Below are 13,453 nucleotides of genomic sequence, written 5' to 3'. Positions count from 1 at the left end.
ACTGCAGAACACAACCCAACCTTTAGCACCTCGTGACACTGCAGTATTCTGTGCTTTCTTTCACTGTGTCCATAGTAGTATGAAAAGCCTCCAAGTCCCTATGTTCTTCTTTAAATCCTTTTAAAATCCTCTCTACTAATTTGTCTAATCACTTAGCAATAGCTCTGCATTTGGCAGGTCTGCCTGCAGCTCATTCAGAACTGTTTCACCTTTGACTTGCCTATGAATGCTTGCTCTATTATTGCTTCTTCTTTGTTTTTTTAAGCTGTTCTAAGATTTTGGACTCTTATTCTTCTGTAGATATTTCCTTTTTATTGTATACATTTACAGAATTTGCAACTGATTTCCCTTTGAAACTGCCTAAAAGCCCCTTTTCATTTGAAGAATAGTTTTTCTCTAGGGCATCTCAGACTGTTCCCACAAACACCACAATGTAAATCTCTTCCCCTCTGTACTTCCTATCACTGCTCTGCGTAGTGGCAGCTCCCCAGTCATGGCCTCAGCCTCCTCTGAGCTCGACAGCAGCAAGGCCAGTGATAAGAGCACTGGTCTGAGGATGCTTCAAGGCTTATGCTTGCCATCCTCACCCACTGCAACCTTTCTTTTGCTCGTCAGCGTTTCCTGTAAGATTTTAGACACTAAGATGATCCCACTGGAAGCCATTCTTTTCAACATTCCTTCACCTCCACTCACCCCTCTCCCAGTCCACCTTGAAAAAAGTGATTTAAAATAACTGCCTCGCCTCTATTTTGTCTTTAGTTAATTAAAGGAAATGTATTTGGCAGAGGATTTAGACTTTCTTATTAGTTCAAATAATCAGTAGTTACAACTCTGCCATTCAAACGTCTTGAAAACATTTTACACTGGTATGGCTTTCATAAGCACAGTGATTAAAACTGCAGTGTGAAAACAGTATTACACAGTGCGAGGGAACCTGCAGGGTCCTCCTGGTAACACGGTCTGGAGAAACAACAGCTGAGAGGATGAGAACATGAGTGCAGCTGTGCGTGTGAACAGAACAACCAGCGTTAATGTGGGGGTGTCTGTGTAAAAAAAAATAATAATGCTGGGAGGAAAGCTAACAGTGAAGTCTGCTTAAAATCACCACACTGAACAGCAACCAGACTACCAAGAAACTTTTGAGAAAGGGAGAAGTCACTTTGAAAAGAAGTATAACAGAACCATGAAACCTTGTGATTATGGGATCAGCGTGGTGTGGAACAGTGGCACCCAACGCTGCCATCACTGCCTAGGCCTGGCTGTGCAGCTTCCCTGCTGGCAGCTGTGAGCAGCCTGCACTCAGCTGAAGGACTCTCAGCCTGGGGTGTAATGCAGAACCCACAGCTTCAGTGAGTACAGATGACTTGGCAGATGCTTTGCAGTGGCATGTGAATTAACAGACTGCATTAAGTGGCATGGACACCCACGAAGCTGGAGCGCCCTCCTGTCCAACAGGAGCCACGTGTAAGTAGAGGATCTCATGGTCCCAAAAGAAAAGCAGTGGACTTGTACCTTCCTCTTTTTACGATAGTGAGTGTACATGTCTAACTATATGTGTGTGCTGGGGAGCAGATTAGAATCAATTGCAAATAGTTATAGAAGTGTTTAAAAGCAATTGTCAAGTGTCCAGTATTGTGGTTTACCTGGTGTATTGGTGATACTGATCCTGGAGATGTATTTTTTATTGACTGCATGCTAATTATGTTTCTATAATGAATCAATAAACTACCACAACCCCAATTTGATTTAGATCACATGAGTCCAATAGGTTTTCCCTGCCACACATGCAAAGTCTACAGACTAGCACACCTAGCCTCACATAGCCAGCCAGCATCCAAGACATGCCCAGCAGCTGTAACACAGAACATCCCTCAGAAGGCAATGACTGTGTCCTAGGCTTAGGCACAATGCCCACCAGAGTAATCAAACACAGAACACTCCTTTAGGGAGAGAGGGCTGCATGTCTGGAAGAGCTGTCTGAATAACAACTTCATTCTACAAAAGACTCTATTCCCAGTGGTATCTCCCTGGTTGCTATGGAATGGTCTGGGTTGGAAGGGACCTTAGAGATTATCTAGTTCCAACCCCCCGTGACAGGCAGGGACATCTCCCACTAGACCAGGTTGTTCAAAGCCCCATCTATGTACAACCTTACCCTGAGACAAAATTATAAACACAGTTATTTCAAATTTTGAGCTCTGCTCAAAGAACTTTGAAAGAGCAACTACTATTTGTGAGTATCAATTCACACAAATGATCCAACTTGTAGGGGATGAGCATTTCTTATAAGTCTATCTCTCTGAGTCTAGGAAAAAAAAAAAAAGTCTTCTAAACTGGCCTAGCAATAAAAATTCATAAAGCTGCTAAGTGCAAGACAGGGGACTCAGACAAATTAGTTTTACAGTCTAATATAAATTTCTCATTTTTGCAACAATTATAAGTCTCTCCCTGCTAGCCTTATCAACACTCACCAATCTTCTCTCCCATTAGCACTATTCAGCTCCTGCTTCACTCCTGGAAACTGTCCTATCACCTCTCCTTCAGCTGCTCCCACCCTCCTATAGGTATCAATGACCCTCCTCTTTTCTTTCAGAGACAACTTAGTGATCTGTATCCATACAGAAACCATGAAAATGTTCACTTTGTGTTGCAATCTTCCATTATTTCAAACCCGAAGGGCTTATGTGCCCCAAATCCTTTCTATTACAGCTCTTACCAAAGACACCACTTCAGCCTACAAATCATCACCTTTGTGTGTCCTTAGATCATTACAGCTACAGCAAAGTATAGAAATATATATATACTAGAAAGCTGAAATATAAACTAGAAAGCTGAATGGACCTGCGTATTAAAATACTGTGTCAGAAATACACCTTTAAGAGACTAGATAACTAAAAAATGCTAATGAAATACACCATCCCTCATTCTAATGTGTTTCCTATTAAAGCCTTTGTCCTCCCATACATCTTAATTCCAAAGCGATTCCCTTTAATGTCTGCTAACTCATAAGCCTAAATCATGGCAAATCGCCATGGGCAAAATGATCTCATAATGACTTAATGGACAGATATACTGCACCTGGATTTATTTTTATTGTCAACAAATGAAAATTAAGTTTGATAGGAAAAGAACTTAGAAAAAAAAATGCTCCACTGCATCAGGTTTGTGGATTTCTCCTTAATTTGTTTCTGCTGTGGGCAGGAAAGTACACATTACTATAGATTTCACACTTTATTTTGGTGTTTTACTTCTGAAAACACCCTGGAAGATCAGATAGTGGCCTCTGATTGAGAAATTACTAAGGATAGGCTCTGAAAATACTACGTATTATGATCGAACTGCATGTAACACTGACCTTACTGCATTACATTTGCATGCATTTGCTTTTTATCAGTAATAGTCACTGCTAGCAAGCCTATATTCAGCAACATGAAAGATGTACCTAAAGGGTAAACAAGGTAAACCCACATAAATATTAAGCTGTATGTGATGTACAGACCACTAGTATTGCTTGCAATTATTAGCTAGGTAGAGTTAACAATGCTTATCTGTTCATGCTAGCTGTTATATTCAAATTAATTATGTTAAACAATAAAATCATAAAAGTCAACTAGTGTCAAATCCTGATAAAGACAAGCTTCTGCTTTTCATATCGTTTAGTTAGACATATGTATGATACTAAATATATCTTAAAATACTAAGTAAGTCAAAACAAAACATTTCTATCAGCTTCACAATGGTATAAAATGACAGTACACTGGGTGAAGTTTTAGAGAATCAGATCTAATGCCTGTTAAGGTAAGTTCAGTATCTTCAGCAAAATTTGTATGATCAAATGCCTACTTACTTTGGAAGGGGAACCTTCAGTGATTTTCACCAGCTGCCAGAGAATAGAGTAATGCGAACACTGCAGTGCCTGAACCACTATCTGCAACACAGGCAACACAGAGAATTTAAGCATGCTGGAAGTAACAAACAGGAAAGTGTATGTAAAATGTACAACATAGTTCGGGGACAAAAAAAAATAAGAGCAGCTCTTAGGAAGTGTTCTCAGATTTTCTGGACATGGTTCTCCTCGTTCAGCTTAGTGCAATAAGAAATTATTATGAAGTTATGAATATAAACCTACTGTGAATGAAACATTTACTGTGGTTTGCTGGGACACAAGAGAGAAGAGAAAATCGTGTGTTAGAGCACAGTAAAGGGTGTAACCACAGCACGACAGAAGTACAACCCAACACCTACAATACACCAGCTCAAAATACTGGTTTAAATATCTCTAAATCTTCATGAGTAATACTGTCTAGAACATGTAGTCCAATTAAAACAAAAAAAAAAAAGAGGAAAATTATTTCATCATGGACAACACAGGATGAGTATTTGTAATGTCCACAAAAGCATCAATATCTTCTTAACATTTCAGTTCCACAATAGGTGCTAAAAATTCTGAAACCTTTTCAGCATGAAGGGACTTCCAACCATTTGCAGTTCTGTGCATGGTAAATCACGTTTGTAACAGCACTTAGCTGCTTCACAAAATACTTTCCTGAAGTATATTACTAAAGGTGCCAAACTATTCCTTTTCAGAAAACTCCATCTACTTCCATCAAACTTGGCTGTGAGAAAAGCCTCAGATCTCCCAATACTTCCTATCTAGAAAAAGTTTCTAAAAATAGAACAGAAATATTTTTCTCATTATTTTTTTTCTAATTAGCAACTGTCTTCCAACTGAAATGAAAATATAGCTTAAATACTCCAGTAGGGAGTCTGCAGTTGAAGCTGAAATAGTATTCTGGGAGAATGTGAGATGCCTCTGTGCTCAGTGGTCCCTTGATTCACTACACTGAGAAAACAAAGCCCAAAACACATCAACTGAAAGAACCTCACTGGAAAGCTTGGCCAGCATCCTTGATAAGTGTTTTTCTGGTTTTCAGAAGCACTCATCTCACCTTCAATGCACAATAATTGCAATAATTTGAATCACAGCCAAGGTTTAGAAATGATGCGTTCCTGAGTAAAAATCATGACTTATATGGTGCTCGTCACTGCCAGGGACATGAGTTACTCCTTGCTTGAGAAAGGTGAAGCAAGTAGCTCAAAATCACATGGAGTAAAAAAGAAACAAGGTCAGATTTTCCTCCTCCTCTAACTCCAAGAGTAACTTCACTTCAGGTTCCATAATTTTCCTAAATAACTGATGTCTAATGCATTAATTTCTTGACTATCTCCATTATGAGACTCTTGTAAACACTGAATCCCCAAATGATGCAATGCAGGTGTTGCTAACAGTACCTGTTCTGGCATAGCTCCATGTTCAATTCCAGTTCTTAATAATCTGTAGCAGTTACTGAACAGATCCCATTTTGTGAGATCATGAGCACTAGAACAAGACATAATAAAGAGAGAGAGATTAGTTGTGTTCCTCAAAACTCCATATTGCAGCAGGAATATGGTCTGACCTGCCAGCTCAGAGAGCAGTTTGGTATTTTTGCAAAGCAGAGACAATACAGCATGCTGACAAGGCAGCTGCACAATTAGTTCACACCATGTTAAAACCAGAAGTTAGGCTTTTGGGTGATAGAGGAAAAGAAAATGTTTACCAGATTGGATTTTTGCAGGTAAGAGATAAATTTGATGCATACCACGCAGCTTTAAATATTGCTTAAGAGTAGCTACAAGCTCCTTCTCAGTGTTGCCCTCTAAGTTATATTTCTTTGACAGAACTTCAGAAGGCACTTCCTGGCTTTGCAGCAGAAGCTATGGCCAAACTGCAGCTATACTGAATGACTAATTGCTTAACTTACATAATCTTCTGCCTTATCATTTGGCAAATAATTGCATATATTATCATTAAATATTGAACATTCTGAAATATCTAAACTAAGACAGAACAATATGCATGTAAACAAGACTGAGGTTGTGCTAATCATCCCTTCCATTCAGCGTATCACGTTTCAGTTGTACAAACCTGATACAAGAGAAATACAGATGAGATTAGCAACGAAAGTTTTAGTCTTACAAAACTCAACTGCTGATGTTATAGGTTCTTAATAAAGAACTGAGAAATACTAAATAAAGAAACATACAGTAACCTGAAAGACAAGAATTATTTTTCACAGCAGATGTAGGTTTCACAGTTGAGAGAAACTGAGAAAATTTGAAACCACATATAAAACATTCATAAAAGAGTAAGTCACCTCAGAACAGTAAAAAGAAGACTTGATAATTAAAATACTCACCTGGAAGAAGGGATGCTCAGACTAAATTGGCAAGTCTAAATTAGATAAAGCAATCTCATTCATCTGGCTTCCTTTCATCTTAACCAGCAAGATATGCTCACTTTTCCCACCCCTTTGCTTCTGCCCTGTGTTGGAGCTGCCTGACTTTGTTTAAATAATTAACTACTCCACTCAGTGAGAAAGAACATTTCTCTGGTTCTGAGATGAACAGAAGCTGAACCAGGAGCTTTGAGATTCTGCTGAGAACCCAAGTACGAAATCCTTTCCTAGTCTGGACTGTGTCAGTCCCACAAACATGGAAAACCTCTCTGATAAAAGTTTCACAGAAATCTTAACACTTAGCATCCTTCAACTGAGAATAAGTGCTCTAGAGCTGTGCCATTAAGCCAAGGTGCAACTTAATTTCTATTTAAGATCCATTAGTAGAAGGAAAAAAATAAGAAAATCTAAAACAAAGCAAAACAGCACCCTCCCCCCAAAAAGAAATGAAGGAGCAAAGATATACTCCCCACCTAGATTCTGGAAGTAAGGAAATAAAATGTTTTACAGACAAATTAGAGACTGTCAGGGAACTGCCTGTGACTAGCAATATTAAGCACAAAGATTCTGCTTCAGCAAATCACAAGGTTGCTAGTAAGGCAGAATCATCCCTCCTTCATTACAATATTGTAATTAAAGCAGTAAAATCTCCCTGGTCTGCAGAGGTTGGTATCTGCATAGATTATTCTACAGAGAATGTGAAAGGGAAACTGGTGTCGTGCCTGCCTTGCTATTGCAGAGCCCTTCCAGGCAGGGAGCAGCACAGCAGGCACTCCTCACTGCTCTGACAGCTGGGGGCACCTCGGCCTTTTGCTCAGAGCTTGGCCTTACAACTGTCCTCCTGAGGAGCTTTCCAGAATCCAAAGCTGAAAACTACCAGCTAATAGAGGTTATCACTGCAAGCTCCCGTAAAGAAAAGCTTCCACATTAAATTTAGGCATGTTCTAGTATATTTTTCTCTGTTTTGAACCACTCAGAAATCAGAACCGTAGCAAAGAAGATACTTTGGACACAACCCCATCCTTTGGAGGTTCAGATTGTGTGGCATTAAGGTTCCAAGAATGAAAATTCATATGACACAGAATTTTCTCTAACTTAGTCATTTCCATGTCTTCTTGGACTACAGAAAACAAGGCCCAAAAAACAAGTTTCTTTTCACCTCCGTGGTAGCACTGTCTACTGGGGTACATCTCTGCTAGAAATGAGTCAGATGAAGTGAAGGAATCACTTCCACGTTTCTGAAAGTGTGGAATTCCTGTTAAAAAAAGTGATCTGTCCACCCTCAGACCTTCTCTCTTTTTAAAGCAGCACTAAGCAAAAGAAGCAATACTGTGGGTTAGGAACAGCTCTGCAAGATGCAGTCTTACTTCTCTAACAGAGGTTTCAGTTATCATCATTTCTTCTTTTTCCAGAGATAACAAACTTCTGAACAGTTCAGTCTGAAGGAGTCTGATATGATATACTGGTCAACTACTGGAGAGTTACTATAGCCATTGCCAGGCATATTTTAAGACGTCAGCATGATGGCAGGAGACAATCAAATTCTGTAATAGATTTGATGACTACTGGGCAGTGATATCAACAATCATCTCATTTCTAAATGTAAAACAATGTTCTATAGACAGGACAGCATGATAACAGAACCAGAGAAATGTAGCTGATGTCTGAGTTTCATGTATCGTGCGTGGAATTAACAGGAGCAATTAAATAACAAATGCTGATACACAAATTGCTACAGCACTGACATATGAAGTGTGAAAGCTCAGCTGACTTAAGCCAGAGTTGAAGTGGGAAGATAGTGTTCTTATATACATACACAAAAAAATGCTAGAAACATCAGTGAGACCCTGGCTAAGAAAAGAAACCTCGATGTTTATTCAGAAATCCTCAAAAATTTATTATTCCATTTTGAAACCTTAAAAGGAAACACTGTAATGACAAATTTTATTTGTACTGAAATGCTGATATCATTGCTTGACGAAAAGACATCAGTAAAAAAGTGTGCTGCAAGCCTTTTGCCAAGAAGCCTTCTGGCCTTTCCAAAACATCCATCTCCCACTGAATCTATTTCACTGTTCCAGCATGTAGACACACGATTTCTAGTAGTAACTTCATTAACAAACTTGATTTACATTAGTTTAAGTGGAAGAAAATTGGGCAGCAAGTACGAGCTACAGAACATCTGTCCTGATCTAAGCTAATTCATTCTCACATGAAAACTCACAATAAAATGACCCTCTCAGAAAGAGGATTAGCTCAGCCTTGGGAAATCTCAGTACAGAAGGTTTTTTGGTCTGGAAGGCTTTTCTGATAATCCCTGTCATGGCTTTTCCCACTTGCTGAGTTTCCTAGAACATGAAGAAGCAGCCATGATGAAGGAAACAAAAGAAGGTACATTTCTCTCATTGGGAGGAGAGAGGGACTTGTTTCTATTTAGATTCCCAGCAAATGCTTTGCTTTGTGCAGTTTGATAAGATGTGAAAGGTATCAGTTGTTAGCATATAATTTCAACTTCTTCCATTGCCTTTGGCTCCTAGCTGCTGATGGACAACAACAGTAGCATGCAAGAGCCAATCAAGATCAGAACACTCGATGCAAGTTTTGAATTAAAGATCCTAGCCTCATAACTGATGTTTTAGCAAAAAGCTTAAGACTTGTGTTGTTTTCTTCAGTGTGAACTACAGCTTTCACCAGTCCTCTCAGGGATGGAATGGCTCCACCATGTTACCAAGGAGACTGAAAACCTAATTTGCACGTCAGCCTGCTGCACTACAGAAATTAATAACGATTTAATGATCTCTGTAGGACTCCTGTTGAATGGAAACAAAGAGCAGATATCTCCAAATCATCTCATACCATGATCCAACACAAGATTCAGGATAGGTGAATATTAAGCACTGAAAGCAAAAACCAAAACTGCAAATCCAAATACACTAATTAGTGTACAAGAGGTGGCAGAAGCAATATCCTCTCTAATAATGTGATAAGGAAGAAATTATTTGTGGTCTCAGTCATCTGCATATGAAGCTTTCCTACACACTGACCAGAAGCAATTACTTTCTTCAGCTGGTTTAAGAGGAAGATTGGGTCTTTGTGCTATACACAGCAAAAGTCAAACAACTGAAGTGAAATTTTCCAGATTGCTCCACAAGTCATCAGGCTGACAATAGGTCTCACTGAGAGCAGCAGAACCCTAGGAAGATGCTGGTTGGTTCACCTTACACTGAGTGAAGGAGTCTGTGCCACTCAGGTAGTTAAAACTTCATAAGTCATGCAGGAGAGTATGACTTCTGTAGTAGAACACTCACAAGGAAAAAAATCGTTCTGTGCAAGGGAGGCTATGCCAGATGCAAGTTAAATTTAAAAAAAGCAGTCTAACCAACAACACCAATGAATCTGAAGAGTAGTTTGGATGGCACTGAGAAGTGCCACCGGTCATTCATCAAAATGTTTTTTATTTTAGACCATAAGTGTTCTCACTTCTTAACACCAGATATCAACTGATACTTGTTGAAGTGACCATAAATTTTCAAGGGAATAGACACATACTTGTGAAAAGAGGTTAATCTCTTCAATGTGGAGAGCACATTGTATATGTCATCATCATCAGCCTCTTCTCCCTGAAAATGAAAGAAAAACCATGAAGACAGTTCAGCAAACCAACTGAGAGAACATTACTGAATGGGAAGGAACAGATTCCTTTCAGGTTTTATGTTGATTGCAAAACATGGTCCAAATTTTACAATGAATTTTATCTAGATTCCATAGTACAACTTCAATAACTGCTACATAGCATTAGGAAGTAAGCAAGGTCATCCAAAAATATGCAGCAGTAAATGAGCAATTAATGCTCAAGCATCTTCCAGAAGTAGAAATCACTCCCAAGATAAAAATCCGAGTTTTATCTTACTTTACAGAAAAGACTGAACTGAGGTTTAACCACAGGCTGAAGAATGTGCCACAAGAACATAGTCAAATGCTTGTCTTCAGATGTTAACAGCAAGCATTTTAAAATGATCAGTGAGAAAATCCCTTTGTTTTCTTATCCTTCACTGCTATTCACTGTTACGCACTGTAACACATGACAACTGCACTGTATAGAATGACAGTCAGCACTGGATGGAAGTTTTTCTGTTGCTGTTATTTGTTTTTAAGGTTAACATTTTAAAATATAATTATTCCAATGTTAAATTGAAAAATCAAGTGGAATTAAGGCACTTCTGAAACTTAATTTTTCCAGCAATTTTCTGAAAGAGTAAATTCACTTAAAGCTATTCTGCTCCATTTTGTTTTGATCAATCAATTGCTTTCCACTGACGGCCAACAATTAAATCATTTCCCTGCATTTAGATGCAAGTGCCAGTCAATGTTTCTCTCATTATCAGCCTAGTGGGAAGCCATAAAACCATGTTATACTTGCTTCACTACAAGCATACGAATTTGCAAATGAAACACTATCTTTGAAACGAGGAAATAAGCTTAACTAAAATAGATTATTCTGCATCAGTCGTTCAGTAGAGAATATCACAAAGGCCAGAGTTTTTGTTCTCCCTTGCTTAATCTCATTTTCATCTTCACATCTTTTTCCACGTCATACGTACATTTTTATTTTTAATTACTCTGCAAATAATAATTAACTCAGTTTTTATTTACTTCTAAATGACCAGTCAGTATGCATGTGCCATATTACCCACAGACAGCAACAGGCTTAACTGCTTTAACACACAGTTCGAAATTAAAGGCTGCAGCACTGTAGCTTAACTTTCCATAAATGTACAACACAATTAAGTCCATATGCCACACTGCATGACTTTATGAAATGTAGAGGGAGAACTACAATAAATTAAGTGGTTCTATATAAATTTATGTAAAGAAAGAAAATATAAACCAGATCTCTATCCTTATTTAATGTATTCTGTCTTATCCATTCATATCTTGCAAGTAAATCCCAGACATCTCGAGGTTTCATACTTGTATCTTTATTTCCTTCTTTCCTGAGCTGTTTCAATATGCCACAATAAATATTTGACGAAACCCTCTCTTCTATTCAAGACACGATGCAATTTTCTTTCTGCGGTCAGCATATCCATCTGGGACTACTGGAATTACCCCAAGCACTAATGTAAATGCACTTTTCTTTGTATTTTTCCTCAGCTTTCATCAAATTCATTTCACGTGTGAACTGTTTAAATAATACACTGAATTTTCAGAAATAGGATCGTGCCATGGTCTTTGTTTTACAGCATCAGATTTAATGTTAGTCTAGGGGATTATCTACATGGAGAAAGGTCTCCAAACAATTATCATAGAGTTGCTGCTGTACTACATCTTCACATGGATAATTTCATGACTTAGAAAGAATGCTTTTCTGCAGTCTATCATACTGTGTTTTTTAGGTAGTCTAACTAAATTCATTTTAAGGAAACAAACCTCCTGCAGCAGATCCTCTACAGAATGGTTGAATCGATCCACAAATTCATCAATAAGTTGGCTGTGTGCTATGTCAACTCTGTTCTGGATTGTATATTCTTCACTACAGAGTATGCTGTAGGTTTTGCTGCAGGCTTCAAGAACATCCGATTCCACATGCTTTTCCACGACAAACTTAATTTGTTTCAGTAAGGCATCCAGATGCTGTAGATCAGAAAAGAAGTTCAGCTCTTACTTTGTCAAACAATAAATCTCAAAAAAAAAAAAAAAGAAAGTCAAAGAATACACCATGTTATGTTACTAATAAGCCTAATGAAGGCACAGTACTGTACGACTACAACAGTTATCAGAAATTTGAAAGTAGCCAGCATTATTGCTCAATGTACTATACCTTTTCCATTCTGCCAGTGCTATAGATTTCCAGGTCAAAATACTGAGGGATTTGCAGGAGATTTGCAACCTTCTCTGCATCAGCGGAATACTAAAACATCATTGAAACAAAACAAGACAATTTGGTAAAAATAAACATCTACATCACAGAAGGAAAGTTTAAAGCCAGTTGCAAATACCAGAGCAAATTATTCTGTAGAAAAATATACCTTAGATAGCAACATAGGAAGTGCAATAATGAAATGCTCAGTCAATTTATTTCTGTCATCTATCTGCGTTTTTCTTTCTTTTGCTGTCAAGACCTGCAAGCAATCAAAGATAACTACAGTAAATACAATATCTGCATATAGCATTCATTCATTCATTTCTCTGAAGTTGGCATTTTCAAGAAAAACTCATGCAAGCACATTTTTAATAAATCAAAAGAGGAAGGAAAGACATTCAAAAACATTTGGAGTGAAGAGTGATTAAATGGGAGGACCACACGTCCTAAGAAGCCATAATTGAAAAGGAAAATATCATATCATCCAGCCTTACACTGTTGCTACACATCAACAAATTTTTAGGATTGAACTTTAAATATAACCCAAGGCAGTGGAAGTTTTGCTATTGTTTCAAAATAAACTGAGCTCTAGCTTTCACTCATTAAACAATGTGTTAATGTATGGCCTCAGGACAAAATGAATTATAATTCAGAGAATCAAAATCAAACCACACTGTCACAGTGATTTTCATTAGCAGATTAATGGCCTCATCTCTCAACTGAAATGTAATTCTCAGTGAGAAAGCACATCCAAGCTACCAGAATTCATTTACAAATTTCAGTGACACTTACATTGAGGCTACAAATGCTGTCAGAGCAAAACCACCTTAAAATAATGAACCTATAGATAATAACCGACAAAGCACACTTCATAGAAGCTCAAAGCTGGCCTCCTGGCTTCAGAAAAGGAGAGTGGACATGAAGAATACTTTTGAAAACAAGTAATAAAATATTTACATTATCTAAAGATTAACATTTACCAAAGTTGCTAGACTGCACAATAAGGGTTACAAGCTGAACACAAAGTGAAAACTATTTCACAAGAATGTGAGTGCACGATTAAAAATCCCATTTCAGTTCAGAAAATATGGTACTGAGATCATAAGAACACAACAAACTTCTGCTGACGAGTCAACAGAAACTTGCAGCTACCATCTCAAAACTCATAACCTAACTGAAAAGTAGGAAAAGCTAAATGTCATAGCTGCATCTTTCTCTAAGTGAGAGGGAATGGCTGGAAACAAAATGTGCTTAGATGACAGGCATCCTACTGTGTAAGCAGCCAAGACAGCCATGGAAATGAAGAGAATAC

At 38.0% G+C, this 13,453-nt stretch overlaps 1 protein-coding gene across 2 annotated transcripts in view; it reads right to left on the bottom strand.

Annotated features, from left to right (window-relative positions):
- The window catches only part of STAG1 (STAG1 cohesin complex component), a 152,375-nt gene that overhangs the window by 25,487 nt on the left and 113,435 nt on the right, over positions 1-13,453 (bottom strand). For both annotated transcript variants that reach the window (XM_065748186.1, XM_065748187.1), the window contains exons 17-22: positions 12,308-12,400; positions 12,100-12,189; positions 11,709-11,912; positions 9,828-9,898; positions 5,293-5,380; positions 3,848-3,928 (exon numbers count right to left, since the gene is read on the bottom strand). In XM_065748186.1, the coding sequence (XP_065604258.1) occupies positions 3,848-3,928; positions 5,293-5,380; positions 9,828-9,898; positions 11,709-11,912; positions 12,100-12,189; positions 12,308-12,400 (627 nt within the window). The remainder of the gene's footprint in view (positions 1-3,847; positions 3,929-5,292; positions 5,381-9,827; positions 9,899-11,708; positions 11,913-12,099; positions 12,190-12,307; positions 12,401-13,453) is intronic.

The sequence above is a fragment of the Cyrtonyx montezumae genome, unplaced genomic scaffold, assembly GCF_038088225.1.
Source record: "Cyrtonyx montezumae isolate F1298 unplaced genomic scaffold, pur_monq_1.0 scaffold_5, whole genome shotgun sequence".
NCBI lineage: Eukaryota > Metazoa > Chordata > Aves > Galliformes > Odontophoridae > Cyrtonyx > Cyrtonyx montezumae.
The sequence above is the reverse complement of the archived record's forward strand: the minus strand, read 5'-3'. Positions and strand labels throughout refer to the sequence as shown.